Here is a 27,112-nt window from a genome sequence, read left to right on the forward strand (position 1 = left end):
AAGAAGAAAGAGTTTCTTTTGAATTGCATCTTAGGTCCAGTGTCTCAAGTTTGGGGTATGAGTTATCAGAAATCAGCACCCAAATTCTGATAGTGAGGTAACATGTGAATGGCCCATTCCTGTAAGTCTTCTAGTATCAGTAAATGAGATGAGACAACAAAATTATTGCCGCATTTAAACTTGGAGCATGGAACCTATGAAATAAAATTTTAAAGAGGATAGAATCATTAACAGAAATAAAATGAAGATTAAGATTACTCAGAGTGCTCATTATTGCAAGAAACCCTAATCTAATTACATATGTGCCTTTACTTTTTCCCACTGATAGGGGGTGGGCAGAAGGTAGTACAGGATCTCTTGGTATATTGTAGCTGAGGATAATAGGTTAGCAGTGACTCCATACTATTTTAATTCCTAATGTTTTAACAACCAACGAAAGGATTCCCATCCTGAATCTGGTTGCTGGAATTAGTGAATTGTATTATATCAGTTTGAGATGACTTGAAGCAGGGTAGATGCTTCTCATTTGACGTAGAGACGCTTACTGTGCAATTCACCAGCATCTTTAAAAAGTCATGGCTTATCTAGGTAAACATTAATAGGTTAACAAGTATACCATGCCAGACCCAAACTATCTGTCTCATGTTGAATGCAAATAATACAAACCTATTCTGCCTGTACTCCAAAAATATAATTTATTTGTATGTTATTTCAATTTGTATGGCTGCCCACTTGCCATGCAACTTTGGACAATTAACAGAATTTTTTTAAAAAATTAAAAATACAAAGGAAATCATTAAAAACATCACACTGAGTGCAACTCACATTCAAAGCATTACTGGCTTGCATAACATTCTGACCAGTATGTTCAAGGGCCTTTCTTCAAGGCCAGCAGGGTTGGGACCATCTAAAGTTCAAGGGGAATGTTATTCCATAGGGAAGGCATGGTGACAGAGAATGCCTGGCAAAAGAGAATGCATGCCTCCTTGATCCCATGAGATGACACTGCTTAATTGATGGGCCCTGGAGCATGCCAACCCTGTGAGGTTTTGTTGGAAAAGCACAGACAATTGGAGACAAATGATCCTGCTAATATCCAGGCCTTGTGCCATGAAGGACTTCTCAAGTGACTACAAGAACCTTGAACTGTACCTGGAAGCCCACTGGCAACAAGTGCAGTGGATGTAATAGTGGTATCACACAAGGATACCCAGGTGTACCCATAACTACCCATGCAGCTGCATTCTGGACTAGCTGGAGTTCTGAGTGTTCTTCAAGTAAAGCCCCATGTAAAGTGCACTGCAATAGTCTAAATGCAATGTCACTAAGGCATGAGTGATTTATGAACAGGGTCTCCTGATCAAGTAATGGGGCCAATTGCCACATAACATGAATTTATGCAAAGGTCCTCCTAGCCATGGTTGCCACCTGCTCTTTAAGCAGGAGCCAAGAAACTAGAAGGACCCCCAAACCGTGCACCAGTTGTCTATACAGCCCATACAAACTAAAAATGGAAGATATCCAGATCTAGATGGTCCCCAAAGCCACTTGGTCTTGCTCGAGTTAAATTTCAGCCTGTTCCTTCCTGTCCAGACTCTCACACCTCCAGACACCAACAGAACCTTGACGGAATTGCTTGTTTGGGCTAGGGTTGAGATATGCAACTGTGTATCATTCTTTTCTCCCTCACCCACTCAATCCAACAATGATTTTATTATCTTGCTATTTGTCATTATAATATGGAAAAGAGTGAAACCAGAACAAAATTAAAAATAATCAGAATCAAATGATACGCAATTAAATTATCCTTTTAAAATTTGGCATATGCCTTAGCTTTGTCACTGAAAAAGTAGCAACTCTCACAAATTCTTGTTTTAAAATTCTTCTTGTAAATTATAAAACCTATTTCTTGAATCATTGACCAATATAACATAATGACAGCATATGAAATAATGAGAAAAGAGGAGAGGGGATGGAAAGGAATCAGTCCAACTCAGTGACCTTTGTAACCAAGTTGTAATTTGAATTGGGATCTGAGCTAACAACCAGATCATCATATTGGCTCAACAACTTACACGTGCAAGTATCTAGCTACTGCAGAGCACTATATTTAGTTATTCAATGGCCACTGTTTCAAAAAATAATTCTTTAACAGACCACTAGATTCTACTAAAAAAAACAACATGGTTTCCCAGTAGTCTTGGCACTAGTACGTGCTTGATTTGAATAGATAATGTATCATACTCTTTTATTCAAGTAATTCAACCTCCCTCAGCATGTTGGCTGCAATTTCCATAATCCATAGTTGAGCAAAGGCCTAATGATACTGTAGGTACCTTCTAGATGCTGAAATACAGCTCCCACAATTCTTTACCACTGTCCATGCTAACAAAGGCCACTGGGAACTGAAATCCATAACTCCTGGAAGACATCAGGCTGCCTAATCTCTGTATGGTTAATGGAAGCTATAGTTTGACACACCTGAGAAGCACCAGTGTTAAATTTCAATAAGCCAGGAACGAATTTCTAAGTGCATGACAGATTTGACATATCAGTGTTTCTAGCACTATCACCACCACAAAAAAATCTACCCACTTGCGTAGAGCAGGTTGTAGTTACTGCTGCAATATAACAGCAGGAATCTGAGGTGGTTTTGTTTTTGTTTTTCAGCTTTATACACACAATTTCCCTGCCCATCTATACTCACTATACATCTTGAAAACCAGTTTTCCAACAGTTTCCCTTTTTATTATTTCAGTTTAGCAGGATGTCTGTGAAAAATTTTCATAGGACTGGCCTACATACGCAAAAGGGACCTAAAAAGTGGTGGAAATGACGAGTATTTCCAGGAGGAAATTCGCTTTGCTACACCTGGACCGCAGGGGAGAGATTGTAGATGTGCCCTCGGAGCTTAAGCCAACTCTCCAACGGAGTCTGTTCCAGATAGACTGAATCACCTTTAGCTCTCCACGGTGACGGGGATTCCTAAGAGTTGCAGTCCAGGCCATCTGGAGGGAACGAGCTGGGAAAAGCTGGCTTCAGTAGTGCCCCAGGCCCAGCCACGCACCTGCGAGAAGAAGCAGCCCAGCCCGTCCTCGCGTAAAGCCAACTTAGGGGCTCTTCCCCCGCTCCCAGGCCGGGCCATGTCCACGCCTTTCCTCGTGACGGAACCAAATTATTATTTACCTTACTATTTAGCTCCACAAGAGACAGCTCCCTCCCTCCGTACCTCTTAGACCTCCAACCCTCCCGCTCGATACCTCAGACCAGCGTTAGTCTCTCAGCGCCCCCAAGGCCGCTCGCTCCTCGGCTAGGTTGAACGATCCTAGGGTGGCTGTTCCCCCCTGCCGTTGCTTTCCGTAAGGTACGTCACTTGCGTAAATCAGCGCATGCGCCTTGCAGCCGAGAAGGAAGGGAGGTTGGAAGGGGGCTAACTTTGAGGTCGTGGCTCGGCTAGCGGACGTGCCGTAAAAGGATGCCTGGCTGCCTCCAAATCCTGGCAACGTTCTTTGCGACTTGATGAAGTTTTGATGATTTAGCCGATTAGAAAGAGAGAGGAAAGGAAGGCTGAGATTTTGCTTGTTCTGGAGAAATATGCATCATATTTTCTGCAGGCAAGTGGCAGTGGCTTAGGGTGCGGGCAATGCTGTGCGCGGTGTACTTGGCACTTTTTATATTGGATTCTAATGGTGAAAAAAAGTCAAGTTCAGTTAAGTTTGTCTCTCCCACCATTTGTTTTTAAAAACGGAGATTTATCTTCCCGTACCATAACATTTTATGCCATCAACTGATGATACTTGTTGATCTTTCCTAACGTTTATTTATTTATTTGTTTGTTTTTCAAATTTATATATGCCACCCATCTCACTACACAAGTGACTCTAGGCAGTGTTACAGAAAAAAACTATAAAATCCTAGAAAAAATATATGTTAAAAACTACAAAAGGTTAAAATTAAGCTAAAAAGTTAAAACTACAGTACAACCTAAAAAAAGTGGAGACAGCATCCTCAGGCTACCAGCCACCCCCAGTGCTGAGAGCTCCCATGGTCATCTTGTCTAAAAATTTCCCAGGTACACCGAAGTTGAGTGTTTCTCAACCTTGGCATCTTGAAGACGTGTGGACTTCAACTCCCAGAATTCCCCAGCCAGCCATTCCCAAGCATTCTGGGAGTTGAAGTCCACACATCTTCAAGATGCCAAGGTTGAGAAACACCGCCATACTTCATCAAAGATTGGCTGGTTACTGCCAGCCTCCAAAGATATACCATGGAAAGTTTTCTATTGCTGTCATGATCATTCAGGATTCCAGAACTTCATTGTGAAACAAGCAAAGCTCGAGTCTTAAAAATTCAACGGAACTTACTTTCAGAGATGGTATTTCTGTTAGTTCAGCCCCCATTTTTTCTTTCTAGTGGAATGCATTAGGAAAGCAGTGTGCGTTCACTCGAAAAATAAATGTATCATACGCAAAGGGCAAAACAATTTGTTTTCATTTTCTAATTTTTATAAAAAGCAAGTTGTTTGGTTTTGCCAATGTCGCCACAAGAAACATTAGTTTCCCGCTTCCCGCACTTTTGCAGGACCCCCACCAACTCGGAATTCAATTGTATGCATCTTGGGTTACATTGTTTTCATCCTGCCCTTTCATACTCCTTCATGAAATGATCTCGAATCAACGAGGAATCTATACAGATTCTAACAATGAAAAAAATAAGGCAAAACTGTATTTTTGTAGACACAGCGAAAAAAAGGCATTCGCTGCGCTATTCTATAATTTCTAACTCTACGTTCCACCCCTTCCGAGTTTATCACTGCTGTGACGTCATGGAGGAGCGCGCGGCAGAGTAAAGGCCCCCGGTTGTTTTTTTTTTTTCTTCCTGCAAGGGCCCTTCAAGAGCAGCACTGCCGGTCTATTATACGTCTTTACGTCACGGTCATCTCAGCAGTCAACGTCTTCCCCCTCGTTTGTACATTGTAGCAACCGAGTGAAGGGAAGGAGGGAAGACAGATCCCCCGAATACCTGAATAATAAACGGTAGGTAAAAAGAGCAGAAGCAGAAAAAGAGGCAAAGGAAAGGGCCCGAGGAGAGCGTAGGCCTTCCGTTCTTGGCCGTTGGTTCAGGAGGAAGAGGAGGGGGCGGGGCTGAGGCCTAGTCGGGGTACGGAAGCCTTTGGAGTTCATCGTTTTCACTTTTTCTTCCATCAGGTGACCTCGTTTTTGTGTCTCCGGCCGAGGCCTCTGGCCCGTCTCGAGGTGAGTAAGAGAGAATATAAAATCAGTTTGATGAGGAAGGGGAAGCTAATGTAGATAACGTACGACTTTTTTAAAAAAAATCTTAACTACTATTGGGTTAATTCCTTAAAGAAAAACATTTCTTCCTAAAGACAAATGATTGTGGGTTCTTGGTCATAGGTTTATGCTAAATTGTAAAGTGACTCTTTTAGTCTATGATAATAAATTTAATAAATGAAATAATATAGTTGCTAATTTTTATATTAGCAGCCTAGATTTTAATAAGTGAGACACAATTTATTATATGATAAGTATCTAAATTATTTAAGCTTGAGTGAGAAATCCTCGGTGGGAATGGGAGAAGAAGGTAGATGAGGGACCACTGCATATTAAAAAACCTAGAGGCTTTCGTGATGGAAAAATTTTCAGGATTGTCACTGCTCTGTTGCAGCTGTGTCAGTAGTATGGCAAGAAACAGATAACTCAAGGGAGGCCTTAGCTGCAGTGAATCCAGCCTCCTAATTCATTGCAGAAGCAAATAAGAAGGAACAAAAGGCTGGCAAAGTTTGTTTTGTTTTTTTTATTTATCAAATTTATATGGCTGCCTATCTCACACAAGGTGACTCTGGGCGGCGTACAATAAAACAAACAAAACATTATAAAACCACTTAAATAATTAAATATAAATAAAAACAATTATTATTTGGAGATAATTAAGACCACAATTCTCTTATTGTGGTGAGGCAAGTTGCTTTAATGAAACCTCATTGCCTTTCCTATCTATATCATTAATGATGCAATACGTATCAATAAGCAACATTCTTCTTACAAAACAAGTGATTTAAACAGGAGTTTTGTTTCGTCCTTTAGTTAACACACGTTTTCTACATTTTGAACAACATCACATCCACAACTGTAACAACTGATCATGCAACGTGCAGCCAAGGCTGACTATTTAAAAGTGCATTAAAAAGTAGAAAAGTACATGAAATTGAGCAAAGCAAATAACTCTGATTTAGCTTATTGTTGGGAATTTGATGGAGTTTATTTTTTAAAAACTGTCTAGAAGCTTACAGTATAGCTTTTGTCTGTTTCCCACCTCAAATAAGCAGGAAACTGTGGTCATTTTCCTTTATACAGAATTAATTGAAAAGGAAAGCAGCAAGAAAAAAAAAGTCCTGACCTCCCCTTTAATAAGAACGGTTCTTCTTATTCAATGGCAAGAAAAGCCACCTTTAGTTCTTCTCCTCCTCTCTCAAAAGGATTGTTGCTCCATTGTCTGATTTTAGTTAACATATGGTTAACAATGGTTAACATATGGTAACAATGGTTAAAAAAGCAATTGTGTAAATCCTTAACAAAAATAGATTCCCTATCTTAGTAAACAAAATACTTCCATTAAATTAAGCTTTAATTTGCCTATTTTGAGCCGTTAAAAGTGATGTCCTGTAATAAATATTATGATGGTATTTACCTTGATGAAACTTCTTAAGGTATGGTGGTAGTTGTTAAAAGTAATGACTTATTTGCCTATCTAAATCAGACTTTTCTACTTAATCCATATTTGTTACTTTTTCATATGAACATTATTTCTTTATCTTTTAAATGGATAAGTGGTTTTATATTTGATTTCATCTTTTATTAGATACATTACTGGCACCATGAATTGGAACAAAGGTGGTCCTGGCACTAAGAGGGGCTTTGGTTTTGGTGGCTTCTCGATATCATCTGGAAAGAAGGAGGAACCCAAGCTCCCACAGCAATCCCATAGTGCTTTTGGAGCCACTGGTTCTGCTGGCTTTGGGAAGACACCACCGCCTCAGTTGCCTTCCTTTTACAAGATTGGATCTAAACGAGCAAATTTTGATGAAGAGAATGCGTAAGCTCCTATTTTTTGCACATACCAATAAAGATATACTTCCCAAAATTTGATAGTTGTGTTACCTAACAATATCTCAAAATAGAGCACCAATGAAGGATGTAGCCTTGGTTTTTTAACAACCAGTAGAATCAGTATGACCTATTTAACTTATGTGATTATTTTTAAGTTGCACTATGGCACAAAAGTCTTGAATCCAGCCTGGACTGCACCCAGCTCATATAAATGAATAGTTAGGATGTGATAGTTGCTTAACTGCTAGACATATAAAACATTTTAAAGATGCAGTAAACTGGAAACCAAGTTTTTCTTTCTTATGCTGCTGGCTTTTTGATGACTGGGTTCTTTATTATGTAATTCCTTTTCTCTCTATTTTTCATTCAATTATTAGGTACTTTGAAGATGAGGAGGAAGATTCCAATAACGTTGACTTGCCATACATTCCTGCTGAAAACTCTCCAACTCGTCAGCAATTCCATTCCAAACCAGCTGACTCAGATAGTGAGGATGACCCACTAGAGGCATTCATGGCAGAAGTGGAAGTAAGTTACTATTTCTTTAAGTTTTACAAAGGTTGTTTGACATCAAGATCTGCTGCTGAGAAAAGCAACTTATATCTTAAGTCTAATCTTCAAAAACAAGAAATAGAAATATTATTAATCTTACTAATTTGAGCACATTTTAATTTATTCTGAATGTACTTTTCAGCAAGATAGCCCAGCTGATGTCATAGAAATGAAAGGAAGAGCACATCGGAGACTAAAAGCATTTATCTTTTCAGCTATAAAAATCTCTCTCAGGTTGCTATCACAGAAAAGATCATGTTTCATGAGTTTTCATTTAAATCTGATACTTGTATTTTCCAAATCTTGTCTACCAGTCCCAACAGACTGAAAGAAGGCATTCCTACAGTACCGGTTTTTGCTACCACTGAATTGAGTTTTTTTAAGTGCAAGAAAAGATCTACACTTGCTTTATCAAATAATGTACAGACAGTCCTCAGGTTATGATGGCAATTGGGACTGGAATTGTTGTTGCTAAGTGATGTGGTCATAAGCATGATGTCACATGACTTCATTGCTTAGCAATGGCAATCCCGGCAGTCTGGTTGCTGTAATAACCCTAGGATTGCGTGGGTCATTAAGTGGGAAGAGATGGGAGTCCCAGGCAAGGAGCATGGTGGTACTGTGGAGCAGTGCTGCGAACAGACACTACGGAGTGCAGGAGGGCGCATGCTATGGAGGGCCAGCAGGCGGGGGGTACTACAGAGTACAAAATCCCTGGGATCTCATACTCCATAGCGGGTTCCTCAGGAGAAAAGGTGGAAGCGACTTACAGGAACAACTTGTGACCTTCCCTGCTGGCTTCCCCATTGACTTTGCTTGTGGGAAGCTGGCAGGGAAGGTTTCAAATGGTGATCACGGGACCGTGGCTTGCTGTGATGTAATCATGAGCCGGGCGCTCAAGTGCCTGGATCGCAATCACATGACTGGGGGGGGTGCTGTGATGGCCAGAACTTTTAGGACTGGTCATAAGTCCATTTTTTCAGCACCATAGTAACTTTGAACAGTTGCTGAATGAACTGACATAAGCCGAGGACTACCTGTATTCACTTGGTTACAGTTCCATGAACTGCTTAATAGGGACTTTGATGGGAGTTGGTATGAAATGTGCTACTTTCTAAAATCATGTTCCTTTTGTAATTGATTAGGATCAAGCTGCTAGAGACATGAAAAGATTAGAAGATAAAGACAAGGAAAGAAAGAATACAAAGTAAGTTTCATATATCATATTCCTGTTGAAATAAACAAAGTTCAACAACAGCGTGTAAGCATGGCATCATATTATTTCTAGTTAGGTAATATTTGATTATTCTTTTCATGCCAAGATAGTTCAGCTTTGCTGAAATTCTCTAGAAGCTGTGATCTGGATTTTGAGGGTAGATTTGTATGGGGCTAATGTATGACTAATTCTGACTTATAGCAGAAGCAAAACTTGGCTTTCTGGTCCTCAAATTCTGTGAACACTTCTCATATTTCATAAATCTGAAATTCCAGCCAACTCCTCCAAATTTGGCAAGTCCTGGTGGGTTGGAATTGTTATAAGAAATGTGTTTTCATTGCAGCTGAATGTTGTCTATGTTGAGTCATTTTGGCACTCATCAGGCTGAATTTATGGAGCTGGGTATGTGGAACATTTGCAGGGAAGTTTTGTTTCTCTGCTTATTTTTCCAGGGGTATACGCGATGATATTGAAGAGGAAGATGATCAAGTGAGTTTCCTACAAAATCTTTCTATCTATTGCAAAGCAGTAATCAATGAGTGAAAATGACTGTTTCTGATACCCTTTGAATTACATTATGAGAATGAGGGATCAGGGGAGAATACATTAAACATTTTGTCTGACTGGTCAGTTGTGACCAAAGCCTGAATGTTCAACATAAGGGAAAGTTGTATTTAGACCCAACCAACACTTCCTTTTCTCTTTAGTAAACCCCATCAAAGAAGAAGAAAAAGAAACATAGGAAATGTTATGAAAGGTCAGGGGGGTGGGAGAGAGAAAGAAGTAGAAAAGCAGATATGTTGGAAAAAAATAAAATTGGATCCCTTGTATAAATTAGTGTTAAAAATCTGTCTTAGTATAAAAGGATCACAGCTGAGAAAGTGTAAGTAGAAGCCATTATAGAGACCATGTAACACACTTTTAATAGAAACTTCTGTGATTCTTTGACTCTCATTTAATTTTCAAACTAGAACATCTAACTTAATATTTTGTAAACTGCACTGCAACTTGTTAGTATACTACAAAAGAGCTGCATGTGTGCTGGTAGCAAATGAGTACGTCTTTGATAGCTAAAGTATCCACTTTCTGCATTTGTGCAGAAGTGAATCCTTTATCTTGTTGCTTCCGTAATGAATGGACAATCATCTCCCCATCACAATGCAAGATTTGGCATAATTATCCATTCCAGTGGAGTCTATTTGTTACCTGTCTGTAGGAGCTCCTGTTGCTTCCATTCAATCAGGAGCATACACCATTCATTATGGCTATTTCTTAAAAATAAGCTTTTGACAGCATGTCTGAAGCAGAGCTTCAGATTAGGAAAAAAATGGTTTAGCTACCAGAACATTAGAAAACACAATTTTAGCCTGTTTGAGTGGCCAAGGAAAACCACTCCATTTATAGAAAAATGTCCCATTACTAAAGTGCAAACTTAAATGCATTTACTGTTGCTTTGTTAGGCATTAATTAACACATAGAATGTATATTTGGCATAGCTGAGAAAAAAGAATGTGTATAATAACTGCCTGCATATCACTGGGTAGATAAAGCTTGTTAATGTTTAGAATGCAGAAAAAAACCTTTTGCAAATAAAACATTAGCTTGCAAATAGAGATATGGCCTATTGCCATCCCTTACCTTTTTATTTGGTTCACTTATGACAATGAATCTGACAACGTTCTTAAAAATGCAGGGAATACTTATGTACATCTCTCTCAGCTCTATAAAGGCAGGATATAAAACTGGAGTAGTAATATAGTTGTAGAAGTAAAGCAATCAATATGATGTGTTAAATGTGCATACTTGAAAACTTCCTAGGGTTTTTTTTAAGAATATAGATAGGTAGTTTTTCTGGGGTGTAAATATTTTCTTTTGAAAGAAGGGAAGATCTTGTGTAATTTCTATTATCTTTAAATTTGAAAATATGAATAGGTCCTAAAAAAGTAACATGTTTTCAGAAGTTTATCTTGTCCCATAATGCATGTACTTGGTACCAGAACTTTACTTTGAACAGTTTGTCTTCTAGAAAGCATTGATTTTTAAATTTTCACTTATAAATTTATTTCATTTAAATAGAGGCAAAGTAGATGAAATGATACTTCATTGCAACAGTATAAGGCTTTTAAAATTCATAGAGTTCTTCTCAGACTGAAGTACTTTGAACCAAGGAATATCTGGGGCATCCAGCTATAACTTTTCTCATACTGATACCTGGATTTTGATTTTTTTGCATACATCTTAATGAAATTTCCAATGAGTAAAAGAAGAAGAAGAAACTTTTAAAAACATGTAAAAAACCTCTTATGTAGGGTGCTTTGTGATCTGTGGATGTAAGAAAACTTGTATTGGGGATAGCAACTTGACAAAGGGAGTGGTTTCATTTGGAATTCTTTAGTATACTGACTTAACAGTGTACTTGTGCATGCTGAATGTTTGCTTCTACTGGGCTTTTCCTGGTGGAAATGCTTTAATATACCAGGAGGGCTCTATCTGTGGTTTGTTTAAACTCATGTTTGAGTAGAAAACTGGTTTGTTTATTTTTAACAATTTTTTTGCATCCTGCCTTTCAGAATTACAGTCTTCCAAAGCTACTTACAAGCAATAAAAACAACTGTAAATGAAGAGTATAAATACTATTTAAAAACAAAAACACTTCTAGAATCCTACTGACAGAGCAACTGGTGATAATGGCATTCTGGGTAGAGGGAAGAATCCAGCTGATTCTTCTAACAAAATAAAATTATAATCTATGGTTTATTCTTGACTTTTGATTCTGCCTTGTTTGGAGAGATCATGTATTGTAATGCCAAATAAAACCACAGACAAAGCCATCTGAGTTTGTTTAGTCACTCAGTCTGACAGAAGTAGCCAGTAATAACAACCAGTGTGCACTAGCATGCTGCTAGTTCACAATAACTCAAGAATTCTGAATGGGTGACCATTCTCCCTGCTCGCATATTTTTGTTAATAGCTTGTGATGCACTGACAGTCGAAATGAAAAGGTTTTCCTCTTCCATTTTAGACTTAGCTCCTTGATTTGTATAGAGGTAACTCTTTATTGCCACAGCCTTTAAGAAACTATTTAAAAAATTGTTTTAGGGCCTGCAGGGCAAAATGTTAAATAAGAATGAAGAGAAGAAATATGGACAGGGACACTCTTCTGTTCCACCTAAATACAGGTAGTCCTCATTGAATGATCACTCATTCAGCGACCATTCAAAGTTATGACAGCACTGAGCAAGGGGGACTTACAACAGGTCCTCATAGTTGTAGCTGTCACAGCAGCCATGTGGTCATGATTGGGACACTTGGCAACCGGCTTGCAATTATGATGTTGCAGTGTCTTGCAGTCACATGATCACCATTTGTGATCTTCACTGCCAGCTTCCGAAGTAAAGTCAATGGGGAAGCCAGCAGGAGGTCACAGATGGTGATCATGAGACCACTGGATGCTGCGACTGCACAGGATTCGCCTAATGACGACAACTGGGACTGCTGCAACTTTCGTCGTAAGGTGACACAGTCATGTGATGTTGCACCACATTGCAACAGCAGAGTTGCTGGTCCCAATTACCATTGTTAAGCAAGGACTACCTGTAACCACAGTCAGTCCTCTCACGTTCATCAGAGATTCAGGAAGGGGTTTGGAATACAATGAGCATAATGTGTGAGCACGTTCTTAGAAATCACACACTAAGTATGTAGTCTGTAAGTAGCCTATCATCTCAGTATTGGTAGCAATGTTCTTTGTGGCCTTATCTGAATTTTTGAGGAGATCGACTAGGTTCTTCTAAATTCTGTACATTACAAAAAGAGTTAGAATATTGATCAAATTTGTAGTTTCACCAGATAATTTCTGTGATAATGCAATTTGAATAGATTCTTACTTCGCTTGCGTGCATTAAAGTAGCCTATTACCTTAATGTGGCTAGCAGTAAACTGCATTTCTTCCCCCTCAACATCTGTATGCAGTTACACTTTTCTGTTTTGCTACAGGAAGCTTACTTCCGCTATATGGCTGAAAACCCCACTGCTGGTGTGGTTCCAGAAGAAGAGGAAGATAACTTGGAGTATGATAGTGATGGCAATCCAATAGCACCATCTAAAAAAATTATTGATCCTCTGCCGCCTATTGATCATTCAGAGGTGAGGAAATTTATTCCTTTAGTAAAATTGTATCAATATTAAGTTAAGCTAAAGGGCAACAGTAATATCAAATAAAATAAAATAGGAGAAAGATACATCATCATATGTGTTCAGGTACTTTTATATTTTATTGTGTTCTGAAAGAGTAGATATTAATAGCTGAAATGGTTAACTAAAGGATTCTGTTTTGAGAAAAGGGCTTTATTGCATTTGTTTTTTTCCTCGGCCGCACTGTCAGTCTGATGCTTTTACAGAAACTTAATGTTTCAAATGCTCTGCTAACAACTGTTGATTGAAAGATGATAACATCACTGCAGCTGGCAAAGGCAACAGTTAGCTTTTATCTGATTAGGTGGCATTCCTCGCTAATAGTGAATAATTGGCTTGCAGATTGAATACCCGCCATTTGAGAAAAACTTCTATGATGAGCATGAAGAAATCACCAGTCTCACCCCACAACAAGTAGTGGAGTTGCGCCATAAGTTAAATCTCCGGGTAAGGTGAAAACAAGAGTCCTGTTCTAGGGCTGTTTCCTTGTTCAAACATTTTATTGTGTACTAAGCAGATGCTAGATCTTACAGCAATATTGCAGTGGCCCACAGAATGCTTTCCAAAAGGGAAACAAAAATGTGGCATGAGAGGAATGGGAGGCATATTGTTAAAAAAGAAAACTTTGGGGCTCTGGGGAACAACATGGTGATGATTGACAGATAAATTGCTTGGTTTTGACAATTTGTCACATATTTTCTATTCAGTACTTTTTAGGTGGTATAGCACTTTCCTCTTGATTTTAGAGTAGGAGATGGAAAGAGGTTGCCTCCTTCCAGACTCTCTGAAATGTTTCCATCCTGGGCTTCTTCTCAGTCTTCTGGCCTATTACAAGTGATTTTTTTTTAATCTTCTAGCCGCTTGCTTCTTGTTATGGTGCATCAAGTGATACGGTGTAGGGATTGGACGATAACTGATTCCCTTCCTGTATAACCTGTATATTGCATGTGATTCCCAGCATCCATCCCCCCAGTATCCTGAGTGGTATTGTCAACATTTGAAAGCAAAATAGCTACAGTATGTCAGTGGTGCAGTATTGACCCTTTTTTCCTCTCCAAAACCAAGAATAGTATAGGAGCCGGAAGCCTCTGAAGCAAGCCACTCTCATTCATACTGTCAAAGCACCCCCAAATGGCTGCTGAAATTCAGAAACAAAACGGATGAAACTGATAATATAATTTTTAGCTCATTTGAGATGTGATTGGGAAGTTTAAGGTGGGAAGGGGAGCAGTTTGTCTTCCAGATCCCCCAGAAGAAAAAAGGGTAAAAAAAACCCATCCTGCCCCTTCTAGTAAAATCACCAAGTACTGGAAAGCCTCCTCAACTTAACTGAATTGTTGGGGAGCAGGTTGTTCAAACAGTTCCACCCTACCCCTTCCAGTAACCCCCAACGCAGGTAAGCAGCCCACTTCTGCTCTGTACCAACATGCATATTAAACAATTACTCTTTAAATGAATAATGTAAGTGTTTAAGCTCTGGCATGTGTAATTAATTCCTTTTTTCCTAGGTCTCTGGTGCTGCTCCTCCAAGACCAGGAAGTAGTTTTGCTCATTTTGGTTTTGATGAGCAACTTATGCACCAGATCAGAAAATCAGAATACACTCAGCCCACTCCTATCCAGTGTCAGGTGAGTCCCATATAGTGGTCTTGGCAGAAACCTTGCCAGATACAAAATACTGTTTCATACTTTTTGAGAGAGCAGTGGGAGACAATACTCCCACTGCTGACAATTGTTCAAACTTGGTTAACAAATGTAATGGACTTAGACACAAAGCCTGAAAACCAATCTGCATCTTTAAAATATAAAGGAAAGGCTTTTATATGTAAACATTCCAACAAAATCAGAAACTGCTTAGAACATTAAAAAATTATTCTTTCTGATTTCTCAAGGAGCACACAAATCTACAGAACTTCTTAACCAGAAGAATTACTTATTTAGTTAAAGATACAGTACAACTTAAAATTTGATACAGGGCTGTAAGTCCTGTGTCCTTTTCATACCTTGATTAACAAGGTAAAGCCTTGAGTACTATACTTGCAAAGCTTTGAGTACTGTAAACATCTTAGACAATAAGTACAAAGTGTGTTATATGTTTAAACGTGATTTTCCCTGATGAAGTAATATGCTAACATTTAATGCAGGGGACATGCACCCATCCAGATATTGCTGAAATATGGTTTTCCCCATCCCCTGTCATTGGCTGTACTGGCTGGGACTGCAATTCAAGTTGTAATTCAGCAAAATCTGAAGGCCTGAAGTTCCCCATCCTTGTCTCAGTGGACATGATATTTTCAAACTAAATTCTTACGTTCAGAATTGGCTGCTATATTTTGAAGAATTGTTAAGTTTTAAATAAAAGTGGGGGTTTTTTTCTCTTCAGGGTATTCCAGTGGCACTCAGTGGCAGAGACATGATTGGCATTGCAAAAACTGGTAGTGGAAAAACTGCGGCTTTCATTTGGCCCATGTTAATCCATATCATGGATCAGAAGGAGCTGGAGCCAGGTGATGGTCCCATTGCTGTAATTGTGTGTCCAACTAGAGAATTGTGCCAGCAGGTAAGCAAGTTTGAAACTATGTGGGAAAAAATGTGGGAAAGTAAATATTGATGAAGGGTGGAGTAATGTTGTTTTAGAATTTTCTAAAATTACACTATATTCATTATGACTTTTCAAGATTATGTTGGAGAGGTTATAATCAGATACCTATTGATATCTATAGTGGCAATCCTGATTTAGTTATTCATTTTGGTCAAAACTACCAACTCAGAAAAATCATTCAACCTTTAATAACTAATCATGTTGGTTTACTATTAATTATCTGCCTATCATTAGTGACTTGGCTTACTGTTGCAAAATCCTGAAAAACTACAGTGCATCTTTCTCTGGATCATGGGTATTTACAAATATAGGAAGTTGCATTGGCTGAAAAGTTAATACAATAGAAATAATTTTGAATAGTCTTATGATTATGGTTTCTAGTCTCCACTTCTTGGCTCTATAAAAAAACGTTTTCCTTCTAGTTTACCGTTGTCTATTTAAAAAAAAAAACTGTTCAGCTTGTGATTGTGATAATTCAATAGAGAAAAGATTACTTTTATGAAAAAGCCAGTTCATTTATCATGTAAGACCAGCTTCTGCTGAAAATTACAAAATCTCCAGAGGAAGGAAGCCGCAATACAAGTGCAAAGAACTTTTCTGAATGTGGTTTTCTTGCATGCTGTGCTAATGCGGACAGACTGCAAAACTGATAAGATATAGCTGTGCAGATAATCCTTTGTGTATGCACATTCTTGGATTTTCTTTTGGGATACTCATATTGGAGGCCATATGTATTTAAAAAGGCTTATGAGGTATGGGTTGATCAGAGCACATAAAGAAGGTGGAGAACAATAACACTTCTATCTATTAAGTGCTGATGACAAGGTTTTTATAGGCAAATACGTGTCAACACTCAAGTTGCAGCTAGCTATTTCCCCCACAGTTGGGTGCATCAACAGCCATGCACATTTTCTAAATAAATAAATCTCAAGTGGACAGTATGCATTCCCAGGGCAGCATGTAACCTCAGCTGCCCTTGGAATCATTTGTGGTTGCTGAAAATTGGGGGCAAGTTTCACATCATTTTGAGTGGGGAGCCAAATGAAAACTATATAGGTCATTAATAGTTAAATAAGAAAACTGCCAAAGCCACATTTGCATATATGGCTCCATCCGCTTTGAGGCCACCAAAAATGTTAAGCACAGCCCTTGGCTACCAAAAAATTGCCCACCGCTGTGCTAACAAATAGGAGGACTTTTTAAAGTCATTTCTTTGAAATAATAGAACTTTTTCTGGGTTTTATATTACTTTATTCTTAACATTGTATGAACCTGTATGGTTTTAGATCCATGCTGAATGCAAGCGTTTTGGAAAAGCCTACAATCTACGGTCTGTAGCTGTATATGGCGGAGGAAGCATGTGGGAGCAGGCCAAGGCTCTTCAGGAAGGGGCAGAAATTGTTGTCTGCACTCCTGTGAGTATTTCATCACTATGGTCGTGTTGCAGTGAGGAACAGTATTCTTGCTTTTTCTTCTTTTGAACAAAATAATTAACTGAAATTCTTTGATTTCTGATTTGCCTAACCCCAACTCAGTGCTCACTTGCAGGATTCATAAAAATTCCAAATGACAAAGGATGGGTGTAGGGGGATTTGGAACAGTGAAGCCCACTTACAATATTTCCTGTAGTTTGAATCACATTGGTGTTTGCTTTGCTTTCAGGCTTAGGGGTATGCTAAATGTTTCCACACAGGGCCGATTGATTGATCATGTGAAGAAGAAAGCCACAAACCTTCAAAGAGTCACTTACCTGGTGTTTGATGAAGCTGACAGGATGTTTGACATGGGTTTTGGTACGTAACCAGTAATAACGCTTATAACAATAGTTTATAAACAGTGTGCATGTTCTTCTGTTACCTGTTGTCTTCTAGAAGTGCTTTGTTTGATAATCACTTGCAAAATCATGTAAAGTCTGATGTTTTACTTAATTAGGTGCCTAGTAAACATTCCAGTTTTACAAAAAGATACAGAATATTTTGGTAATAGCTGAAATAAATGGTGCAAAATGCGGGTTTTTGCATGTGGGAATGTAACAAACATGGAGGAAGGAAAGTAGTTTGACCCAGTGAAGAATACAGGAAATAAAGAACAAAACACATATCTTATGAATGTGAACGCTACTATCAAGCTATGTTATGTTTTCTGTCATAATTTCTATGGTTGGTTGAGAGTCCTTAGCGATGTTCTTGCATGGCAGAGGGCACTTTAAAGTATATAAATGAAGATAGATTTTAGTGATCTCTGTCAGGCATTGAAACTCCCCTTCTCTAGAAATCTATTGAAGCTTCAGACAGAAATTCAAAAATTCCCTTTTGCTTAACCAAGTATGTTATAGTCAGAAGAAAAAACAGGATTTTTTTACTTCCTTTCTTTTCATGATGGCAGTAACTTAGAAGGTGGCATGGAACACCCAGCTCTGTAGCCAAGTTGTCATGCAGGTGGGAAGTGTGCAGAGGTGTCCTAATAAAATAGGCCTATTCTGGAGAAGTTGTCCTTGCCATCCCTTGTCTGTATTGAGGCCAGTCATAGACTAGAACAGCCTGTATATAGGTAGACAAAACAGTATGTGTGATCTGAACTGGGCTGATATCTTTTTTTTACCAAATTAATCATTGGCCTCAATAAATATTTAAATAAACATTTATTTGATTTCCAAATCCTCAACCTTATATGGCTTTCAAGGAAAGATAATTTCCATTTCTCCTTTTCATAGAATATTTAAAAAAAATCTGTCATGCGAATAACAAGTTTGAGTCAAAATGAGTATATCAGTTATGTTTGTATATGCAGTACAATGAAGTCATAATTTAACATTACACATGTTAGCAGAAGCAACCTTGGGTGTTCCCTTCCCCCCTTTATGCTCAGGAAAAGAAATAAAGTAGCATACAATTTTAAGTCCAAACCAGGTACGGTGGATTAAAATAAATGTCCTTGTTAAACTAGTACAATAACTCAGTATTTTTTATTAGCACAGTTGAAAGGAACTGCAATGCAATTACAGTTTATATTAAACTCATATTTTAAGTTTCGCTGGATTTGGTATATGGGGGCTTAGCCAGGTGTATCTATCAGCTTATACAGAGCTAGCTATGAATTTCAGGCATTTTGTTTCTTTTGTGCTACAGATTTTTTTTTATTTTTATAGACTTCCTGTTAAAGATGGCAATGTGAGAAGTTGAGCCTTGTGATTGCTTCTCAGAGAAAGCTTTACTTTTGTGATTTAAAAATTAAAACACATTCAGGCTCACAAATTAATTAACACTAGCTAATTGGCGTTAAAATGTCCATAGTTTGTTTAGTCAATTCAGCTGGATGCTCAGCAATCTTGATGATATTGCTTTCTATTCTTTGCTAGGGGTTTGTAGCCTGGGACTTCAAGGGGACCGCTGTATTGTCTCTAGGTGTATCTTGTCCAAAACACTTCATTTCACAGATCTGCCAAATCTTGTTTTCTCTTGTGATTTTCCAAGACTTTAATATAGGAATACCAAAGTCTCCTGCAATTTTGGCCATTCTTATTTATTTATAAATACATACATACATGCATAAAATGAATTCGATTTTTGGGACTGTGGGGCCTGGTTCAGAGGGTGATGCTTTTCATTGTATTCCTTTCCTTTTTCTTCAGAATACCAAGTCCGATCAATTGCCAGTCATGTCCGCCCTGAAAGACAGAGTGAGTATGAGCTTTCTTAATATAAGATTTCTGAAAAAATATGTGTCCTTGTTAAAGGGGGAGTTAGACTTTTCTGTTAGTGTTAATTCAAGTCACCCAAACAATTTTTAATACCCAGATCTACATATGGAAGAAAATAGACTAGATATCAAATGCCCTTACACACTCCTTTTAATTAAGCAAGAGGAAACCCCTCCCCCCATGTGTTCTTGTATCTGACTTCATTTTTTCCCCGATTGCTGTATTCTGAAGTTCTGGCATGTAAATAAGTTTCAGACAAGTAAATCTGTTGCCCCTTTACCTTCCCTCTCTGCATATTTATCTGAGGCAAGGGAAGTAGGGAGCTAGCAGTCATCTTGAACAGCAAGGGTTAGGGATTGTTCTAGGTAAAATAGATCATAGACAGGCTAGGCAGCTTCAGAATTTTACAGCTGGAGCAGCAAGCTTTTGATGACCTGGGGGAAGGGCTGAAGGCTGCAACAGATAGGATAATGATACAGAATATATGGGGCCATTTCAAAGAAGTCAGTGCAGTTGTGGTTTTCCTTGTCCCTTTGTCTTTTAGGGAAGCTACATTTTTTTTTAAAAAATTTCAAGCTATATTAAGCCTATTACCAGATGTAAATAAGCATTTCTGTGTTTCCTGCATCAAAATGAAAGGAAACTGTTACTTATTTTGGCAGAAGAAACTCTTAAGTACCACAGACTGTCCATTCCTGTGCTTCAGGGTAAATTCCACTTAACATCTTCATTTGGTTACCTACTTAATTCAGTGAGAAACTACCAGCATTGATGCCTAATTTGAATGAGGACTTGCTGGTAAACAGTGCTGTAGAATATTTTAGAAGTTTGTGTATTACATGTGATACATTTTGTTATGACTGCATATGGATGTGAGAGAAGAATGTTGTTTTATGTCTCTGAATATGTGCAGAATTGCCTGCATCATTGTGTGGGTATTGGTTCACACATTGTGCTAAACAATGTGATTTGTTTGGGTTTTGTTTAGAGATACATGTTAAACTAGCTGTTCAATTTGTAAACTGCTATTCCTGTCATAAATGTTATGGCTTAATGCACCATGTGAATCCAGCCATTGTGTCTAGATTCCAAGGGCCTTGGTTTAGCGGAGAGCTTGTGTTCAGGTATCTCTTTGGGTATGTGTATACATTCAGCACTACGTTTCTGACTTAACAGCTCTTCTGTTCAGTGCAACTTTTCGGAAGAAGATTGAGAAACTGGCCAGGGACATTCTGATTGACCCAATTCGAGTGGTGCAGGGAGACATTGGAGAGGTAATATTGCAAATTCCCCTTCTAAAATCATTCTTTGAATGGAACCATTAACAAAAAGGTAAGTCCTAGGGTTGCGTAGTCCTCTGCTTTGGTCTAGCCGGCAAGTATTTGCTTTGTATTGCTATGTTCTGATGCTCTCTGTTCACTTTGTTCCCCCAAACAGGCAAATGAAGATATCACTCAGATTGTGGAGATCTTCACTTCTGGTCCAAATAAATGGAACTGGTTGACTGGTCGTCTAGTAGAATTCACCTCTTCAGGGAGTGTCCTCCTTTTTGTCACCAAGAAGGCAAATGCAGAAGAATTGGCCAACAACCTTAAGCAGGAGGGGCACAATCTAGGGCTCCTGCATGGTGATATGGACCAGAGTGAAAGGAACAAAGTCATCTCAGATTTCAAGAAAGGGACCTTTCCGGTTCTGGTTGCTACAGATGTGGCTGGTAAAACTGCAAGGCTAGATTTAACAGACCTGGAAACTGTTTCTTAAAGCATCCTTTTCTCCTTCCCCACAAGCAATATGGCTCCTTTGTTTTAATATGATATGATATATGTATATTGTAAAGACACTAGAAAAGGTATTTCTGTGAAAGAGATAGAAGGGGGGTGCTCTTTAGATAAGTTATTTGTAAGTATTAGTACTGAGAAAGATTGAAGGCAAAAGGAGAAGAGGACGGCAGAGGATGAGATGGTTAGATAGCATCACTGAAGCAATGAGCATGAAACTGAGCAAACTCAGGGAGGCAGTGAAGGACAGGAAGGCCTGGCGCAATATGGTTCATGGGGTCACAAAGAGTCGGACACGACTTAACGACTAAACAACAACAACAAAATTAGTACTGAAATGATAGCCAGGATCCAACAGTGCTGTTCTGCCAGTTTGATGGTAGCATGGGTTGGGGGTAGGAGAATACACAGAATTAAATCTATAGTTAAATCTATAGTCAATGCACCTCCCCCCCCCAACCCCAGTAATAACTAAGAGTTGTTAGCAGAATTTTCAGTTTAGTCTCATTATTTCAAGCTTAGGAAAAACGCTCTTTTTAGACTCATAATTAGAGATGTGAAAGTCTGAAAAAAGAGAATTCGAGATTGGGGGGGGGAAATATTAAAAAAATGGGCATATTCCCCTTTTTTCTCCAGGTCTTCAGAGTATATTTAATGCATAGACCAATAGCTGATTTGCACAGAAAGTAGCTTAACTAAGAAACCTTTCTAAAATGGAAAGTAGTGGAATAGCATAAGGGCCTTTGAAAATAGACTGAAGTCTGACTGCATTGGAAAGTAGTAGAATGATTTTAAAGACAAGTGTCTATAGTATTTGAGAACGGCAGTTTTGACTTCCAACCTCATAACTCAAGTGTTTTATGCCTAGCTCGTGGTCTGGATATTCCTTCCATTAAGACTGTGATCAATTATGATGTGGCTCGCGATATTGACACTCATACTCACCGAATTGGTCGTACTGGTAGAGCAGGGGAAAAGGGCGTGGCCTACACCTTGTTGACTCAGAAGGATAGCAACTTTGCTGGAGATCTTGTTCGGAATTTGGAAGGGGCCAATCAGCATGTTTCAAAAGAACTTTTGGATTTAGCTATGCAGGTAAAATCTCTGCTTTCTTTTTCTTTTTTGAAGCACATAGTAGATTGCGAGTGTGGTAACAGTGTAAGATGTATAGGTTGTAATTTTGAAAGGTTGTTAATCTGAAGTAAATTTGCTTGAAATTTTACTACATTCTTTGTCTGAGCCAGGCAAAACTTAGTGAAGGAGTTAGAACATTGGTCAATATTGACTGTATTGACTGATACAGTTGTAGAAATGATGATGCATAATCCAAGGCTACTGGGCAGCATGTATCACTTGAAAACTTGGAGTACTCTTCAAGAGTTGCCACCAAGTTGTAATTTTTAATGAGATAAAATGGAAGACTATTTATGTACATGGGGTGCTATGGTATTTATCATATATAATAACAATTTTAATATTTTAATTTACAATGGTAATTACATTTAATTTAATTATAGGCACTCTCAAACTTGCATAACTGTTCTGTTTGGGAGAGCATTGAGTAACCTGATATTTGCATAAGTCAGAATTAGACCAAGTGTCCCTCAAACCAAGATATGTATGCAGTAACTGCAGGTGGCATTTTAGGGATTGATGAGGAAGGAGGCTGGATAGGCATTATAGCACCAGTTGGCTATGTTAACTGGTGCTTGTTCTGTATCTCACCTCTATGCATAAACAGGAAAGGGTAGAAGAGAGGAAGAAATCCCTAAAACAAGGAAGCCAGCATATTCTCACATGAGATCCTTCATAGAGGTGCATTTGTCACCTTCCTTATGATGAGCCAGTGAGCAACAATTAAAGAAAAGTAAGGTGGTGAGAAGTAATTGCAAGGTTGACTGATTTCTTTAGCTGATGGTCATGTAGTGTTGTGTTGACAAAAGGGAGAGCAGGGCATAGAAAGAACCACAGTGGAGATGGCTGCTAAGGCCAGATCCTGAGATTAGAGTCATGGAAGTGCAGGAAGAAAATATCAGATGTGTTTTATTGAAATGTTTATGTAAAACTGAGTTTATAGAAGTCAGAACTTAGATAACCCAAGGAGCATCTATAGTTTTAGTATTGCTTTCTCACTTGTTAAAACACAATAATGTGCTGACATATTGCAGACCCAGCATTTCTTATTAATGTCACCCTCTTCTCTCCCAGAATGCTTGGTTCCGGAAATCGCGTTTCAAGGGAGGGAAGGGCAAGAAGCTAAACATTGGTGGTGGTGGTCTGGGGTACCGTGAGCGGCCTGGCTTAGGATCAGAGAACGTGGTAAGCATTGACGCTTAGATAACAAACATATTTATTGCTGCTAAGCGTGCCCAAGATTGCAGCTCAGTTGAACAATGTAACTTTGTGTCATAGGATCGGGGGAGCAATAGTGTAATGGTCAACTATGAAGCATATAAGCCATCCTCAGGAGCAATGGGGGACAGGTTATCTGCAATGAAGGCAGCGTTTCAGGTTAGTATGAACAGCAATCTCATGTTAAGATCTCACTGTCCTCATTCTAGTGCTGTTGCCACTTTTCCACCAGGATTTTCACCCCAATGTGGCCATTAGTCTTTGAAACACAGTGCCTCCTATTTGCACCAGGTTATCTGTGGAGAAGGAAATCCTGCAAATTCAAACTATCACATGGAGACCAGAGGGCTGCAAGGTGGACTAAAGGTCACCTAGCTCTGTTCTTCCCCTCTCAGATCAATTAAAACAGGCTCCTTAAGTCAGGCATAACAAGAATGCAGTGCTGATCAATAGTTTCTGCGTATTGAGCTTCCAGTCTCCAGTCTTAATTGGTGTTTAAAGAAGAGGCCCATGTTGCTTGAGAATTTTTATGAAGGTGAAAGTATGTACTGACTATAAGGTGGGGGTTTTTTTCTCTTGTAGTCCCAGTATAAGAGCCATTTTGTTGCTGCCAGCTTTAGCAACCAGAAGACAGGCAGTTCGTCAGCAGGTGCCAGTGGTTGGACCAGTGCAGGCAGCTTAAACTCTGTGCCAACAAATTCAGCCCAGCAGAACTCAGCAAAACCTGACAGTCCCATGGGAGTATCAGGTTTGGCAAAAGGTATCCCAGGTTTCACAAGTGCTGGAAACTTAAACAGCATCTCCACCTTTCCAAGCACTGGCATTCAGGGTTACAATAGCGCGAATGCCAGCAACAGCAACAGAGAAGGCAACAGTGGAGGCAGAGAAAGATACAATGACAATCGGGGTAGCAGTCGCCATAGTGACAGCCAGCGCCATGGAGATGGCAGCAGTCGCCATAGTGACGGCCAGCGCCACGGGGAAGGCTACCGCCATGGAGAAAACCGCCATGGGGACAGCCATCGACACAGCGAAGGCCGACATTCTGGAGGTGGGAGCAACAGCGGTGGTCGCCACGGAGACAGCCGAAATAATGGGGACAGCCGGAACAACAATGAAAACAGAAATAATGAAAATAGGAATAATGAGAGCAAGAAAGAAAGCAACAACCGAGACAACACCAAGACAGATGGTTTTGCAGTTCCTGAACCCCCCAAACGCAAGAAAAGCCGATGGGATAGCTAAGCATCTGGGCTTCCCCACAAGTGGCAAGGTGCTTCTCTCTAAGGAGGATCTCTGTACCAGAAGTGGCTATTTGGAAGGATAAGAGTGGACAGTAGCATTCCCCAAGGAAGCCTGACTCAGTGCATCCAGTGTTAACCACCTCCCCTTAATGCCACATCAATTTTGTGCTTTGGTCAAAAAAAAAAGTTCCCTTTTGAATATAATTTCTCTGTGCTCTGCCTTTTAAAAATCCGTCCATCCAGAGAGGCTTCACAGCAACACCAATTATCCTTTGCGAGTACAAAACATTTATGTGAATTTTTTTTTTAACTAAATGTTTCTTGAACAAAGGCATGAATGGGGTAGGCTTTATTTTAGTTCCATCATCATAGACATGACACAAGCTAGCCTGTTTAGGTGGTGTGCCTGCCCTTCGACCTTTTTCATTTCTACAATGAGAATGCTTCTACACATTTCTCTTCTGGCTATAGTGGCACTCTGTACCCAAGCATAGTTCCCTAGCCTTTTTTGTTAATTTCATACATATGCAACAGTTCAGACATGGACTGTGTTTGAGAGAATATGCTAAATCAAACTGAAAAACCAGTGGCCATTGTAAATATGCAAGTAGTGATGATCCCTAGGGCAGAAATCCAGGGGTGGAAAGGAATGTAATTAGCCCACTTACACCAAAATCTTGGATCATGCATGGAAAGTCTGCTGCTTCATTATGGCTTGTGTCAGTCCTTCAAGTAATCTCTCCACTTTTCATCTGATGAACAGTGCTGACTAGTTTAAATCCCTTTCATTTTGGAATTCTTGAGTACCCAGGTTCGATTTCTTTTTGTTTGTTTTGTCAGTTGTCGGTGGTTTCAGCAGTTAAGAAGGCAAGATCACTCCCTCTATCTTTTATATTCGCTTAATAGTATCAGCATGCTTGTAGCTAAAGGAGAGAGAATTAGATTTGTTTCTTAGATGTGGGAAGACAACACAGCAGATATGTAGGCAATATCCCACTTTCCCCTTCATATTTAAGCTAGGTAAGACGACGTCTTTGGCTGGAATTCGACTCCTCTGATTTGTTAAAACTACAATAGTGTGTAGAATAAAACATATTTCCTGGGACAAATGAAAACTTCCATGCCAATGTATGCAACATCCTATCGTATGTATTTTGAATGCTTCCTTGGAGCAGAGATTTAAAGTGCACAAGAAAACTTTGTGGTAACTGTAGCAGACATTTACTTAGATTGAAGCCTCTCTCTATCCAGGAATGATCCAGGTTTTTCTTACATTGGCTTGTAAACAGGTGTAGATTCCTGAAGCCACATTAACCTTGAATAGAAAAGACAGACCATGCATGCAGCTATGAAAACAGCCCCCTACAGGATTTTCTAGGAAGCAAGTAGGATTAATGCTGTTCTCTCAGCAATATTCATTTAGGATCTCCTGTTGACTACTTCATGGGTGTTTGCAAAGTTATTCCTCCACCCCCCAGATTAGAAGAGGCTCAGGAGGGTGGAGGAGAGGCACCTTTCATGTATAGTATCAAGTTTCTGTGATTTGGGGGCCAAGCCACCAAGGTTTTAAACTTTGTAAATTTGGGAATGGCTTTTGAAGAAGCAGACCTGTGCAAAACTTTTTTCAAAATGACTGTCATACACCTCTGGAAAGTTGATGCGAAACGTTTTGCTTGATGATTTTTCTTTAACTGCATGTTCTTAAACTTTTTTTTCCAGAGTAATAGAAAAATCTTGTTTGCTGAAAATAGGTATGTTCTTGCTTCACATTTTTATGAAGATATATCTGAAGCTATGTTAAGATTCTGTGACATGCCATTTCCTTTATTTTCCATGTTTTCTTCTAATAAATGTTTTATTACTAGTAAAATTGTCTTGGATGGGTCTTTATTTTGACCGTTATTCTTTTACCCCAAATGAGTTTTGAAGGTGCAAAATGCCTGATTGTTCTAATTGAGATTAGGAAATAATACAGAAATCAAACTGGGATCTCTAGGAGATGCTGGCTGACTTTGTGGTATGCTCCTTGCCACATTAACTGAAATTCCATGCTTCGCAGGGTTTAATCATACATTTTCCTACCAGCTGCTTCTCTTCTAGTCCATCTTGAAGACTGCATTTCCAAATACAGGTGGGCTAGTAAAGTGTACTTGCTAAGAGTCTGTTCAGTAAGGCACAGGATCAGTGCTTATTTCATTCATTGTACAATCCTCAGTAGCTTGGCAGAATAAATAGTTCTCTCCAAGAATGGTTACTGTCACATTAAGAAGAATGATTTGGAGAAAAATGGGGCAAGCTTCCACACAATATGATTTTGAAAAATCCACATTTATTTCTCACAATAATAC

At 39.0% G+C, this 27,112-nt stretch overlaps 2 protein-coding genes across 5 annotated transcripts in view; one reads left to right on the top strand and one right to left on the bottom strand.

The window, feature by feature from the left end:
• The window catches only part of CCDC47 (coiled-coil domain containing 47), a 28,176-nt gene extending 24,765 nt beyond the window's left edge, over positions 1-3,411 (bottom strand). Inside the window, exon 1 of one of the 3 annotated variants that reach the window (XM_088143523.1) lies at positions 3,261-3,411. The gene's annotated coding sequence lies outside the window, so the exon portion shown is untranslated. Of the gene's footprint in view, positions 1-2,957; positions 3,101-3,229 lie in introns of those variants that run through there. The other 2 variants (XM_088143524.1, XM_088143525.1) reach the window with 2 other exon arrangements.
• A 1,468-nt stretch (positions 3,412-4,879) lies between these two features.
• Positions 4,880-26,628, top strand: DDX42 (DEAD-box helicase 42). Of its 2 annotated transcripts, XM_007434003.4 has the most exons (19): positions 4,880-5,036; positions 5,208-5,255; positions 6,880-7,113; positions 7,505-7,655; positions 8,825-8,886; positions 9,348-9,384; positions 12,892-13,041; positions 13,432-13,536; positions 14,598-14,717; positions 15,472-15,648; positions 16,977-17,105; positions 17,384-17,483; positions 19,322-19,369; positions 20,567-20,664; positions 20,828-21,104; positions 22,037-22,263; positions 23,377-23,487; positions 23,581-23,679; positions 24,103-26,628. In XM_007434003.4, the coding sequence occupies exons 3-19, from the start codon at positions 6,896-6,898 to the stop codon at positions 24,763-24,765; spliced, it is 2,772 nt and encodes a 923-aa protein (XP_007434065.1). In that variant the 5' UTR covers positions 4,880-5,036; positions 5,208-5,255; positions 6,880-6,895; the 3' UTR covers positions 24,766-26,628. The 2 variants fall into 2 exon arrangements, with proteins under 2 accessions (XP_007434065.1, XP_087999652.1); XM_088143526.1 differs by lacking the exons at positions 4,880-5,036; positions 5,208-5,255; positions 6,880-7,113; positions 9,348-9,384 and having other exon boundaries at positions 7,582-7,655.
• Positions 26,629-27,112: the final 484 nt, after the last annotated feature.

Source organism: Python bivittatus, unplaced genomic scaffold (assembly GCF_059951505.1).
Source record: "Python bivittatus isolate LINGU-HERP-01145 unplaced genomic scaffold, Pbiv_v1 ctg000410_np1212, whole genome shotgun sequence".
Classification (NCBI taxonomy): Eukaryota; Metazoa; Chordata; class Lepidosauria; order Squamata; family Pythonidae; genus Python; species Python bivittatus.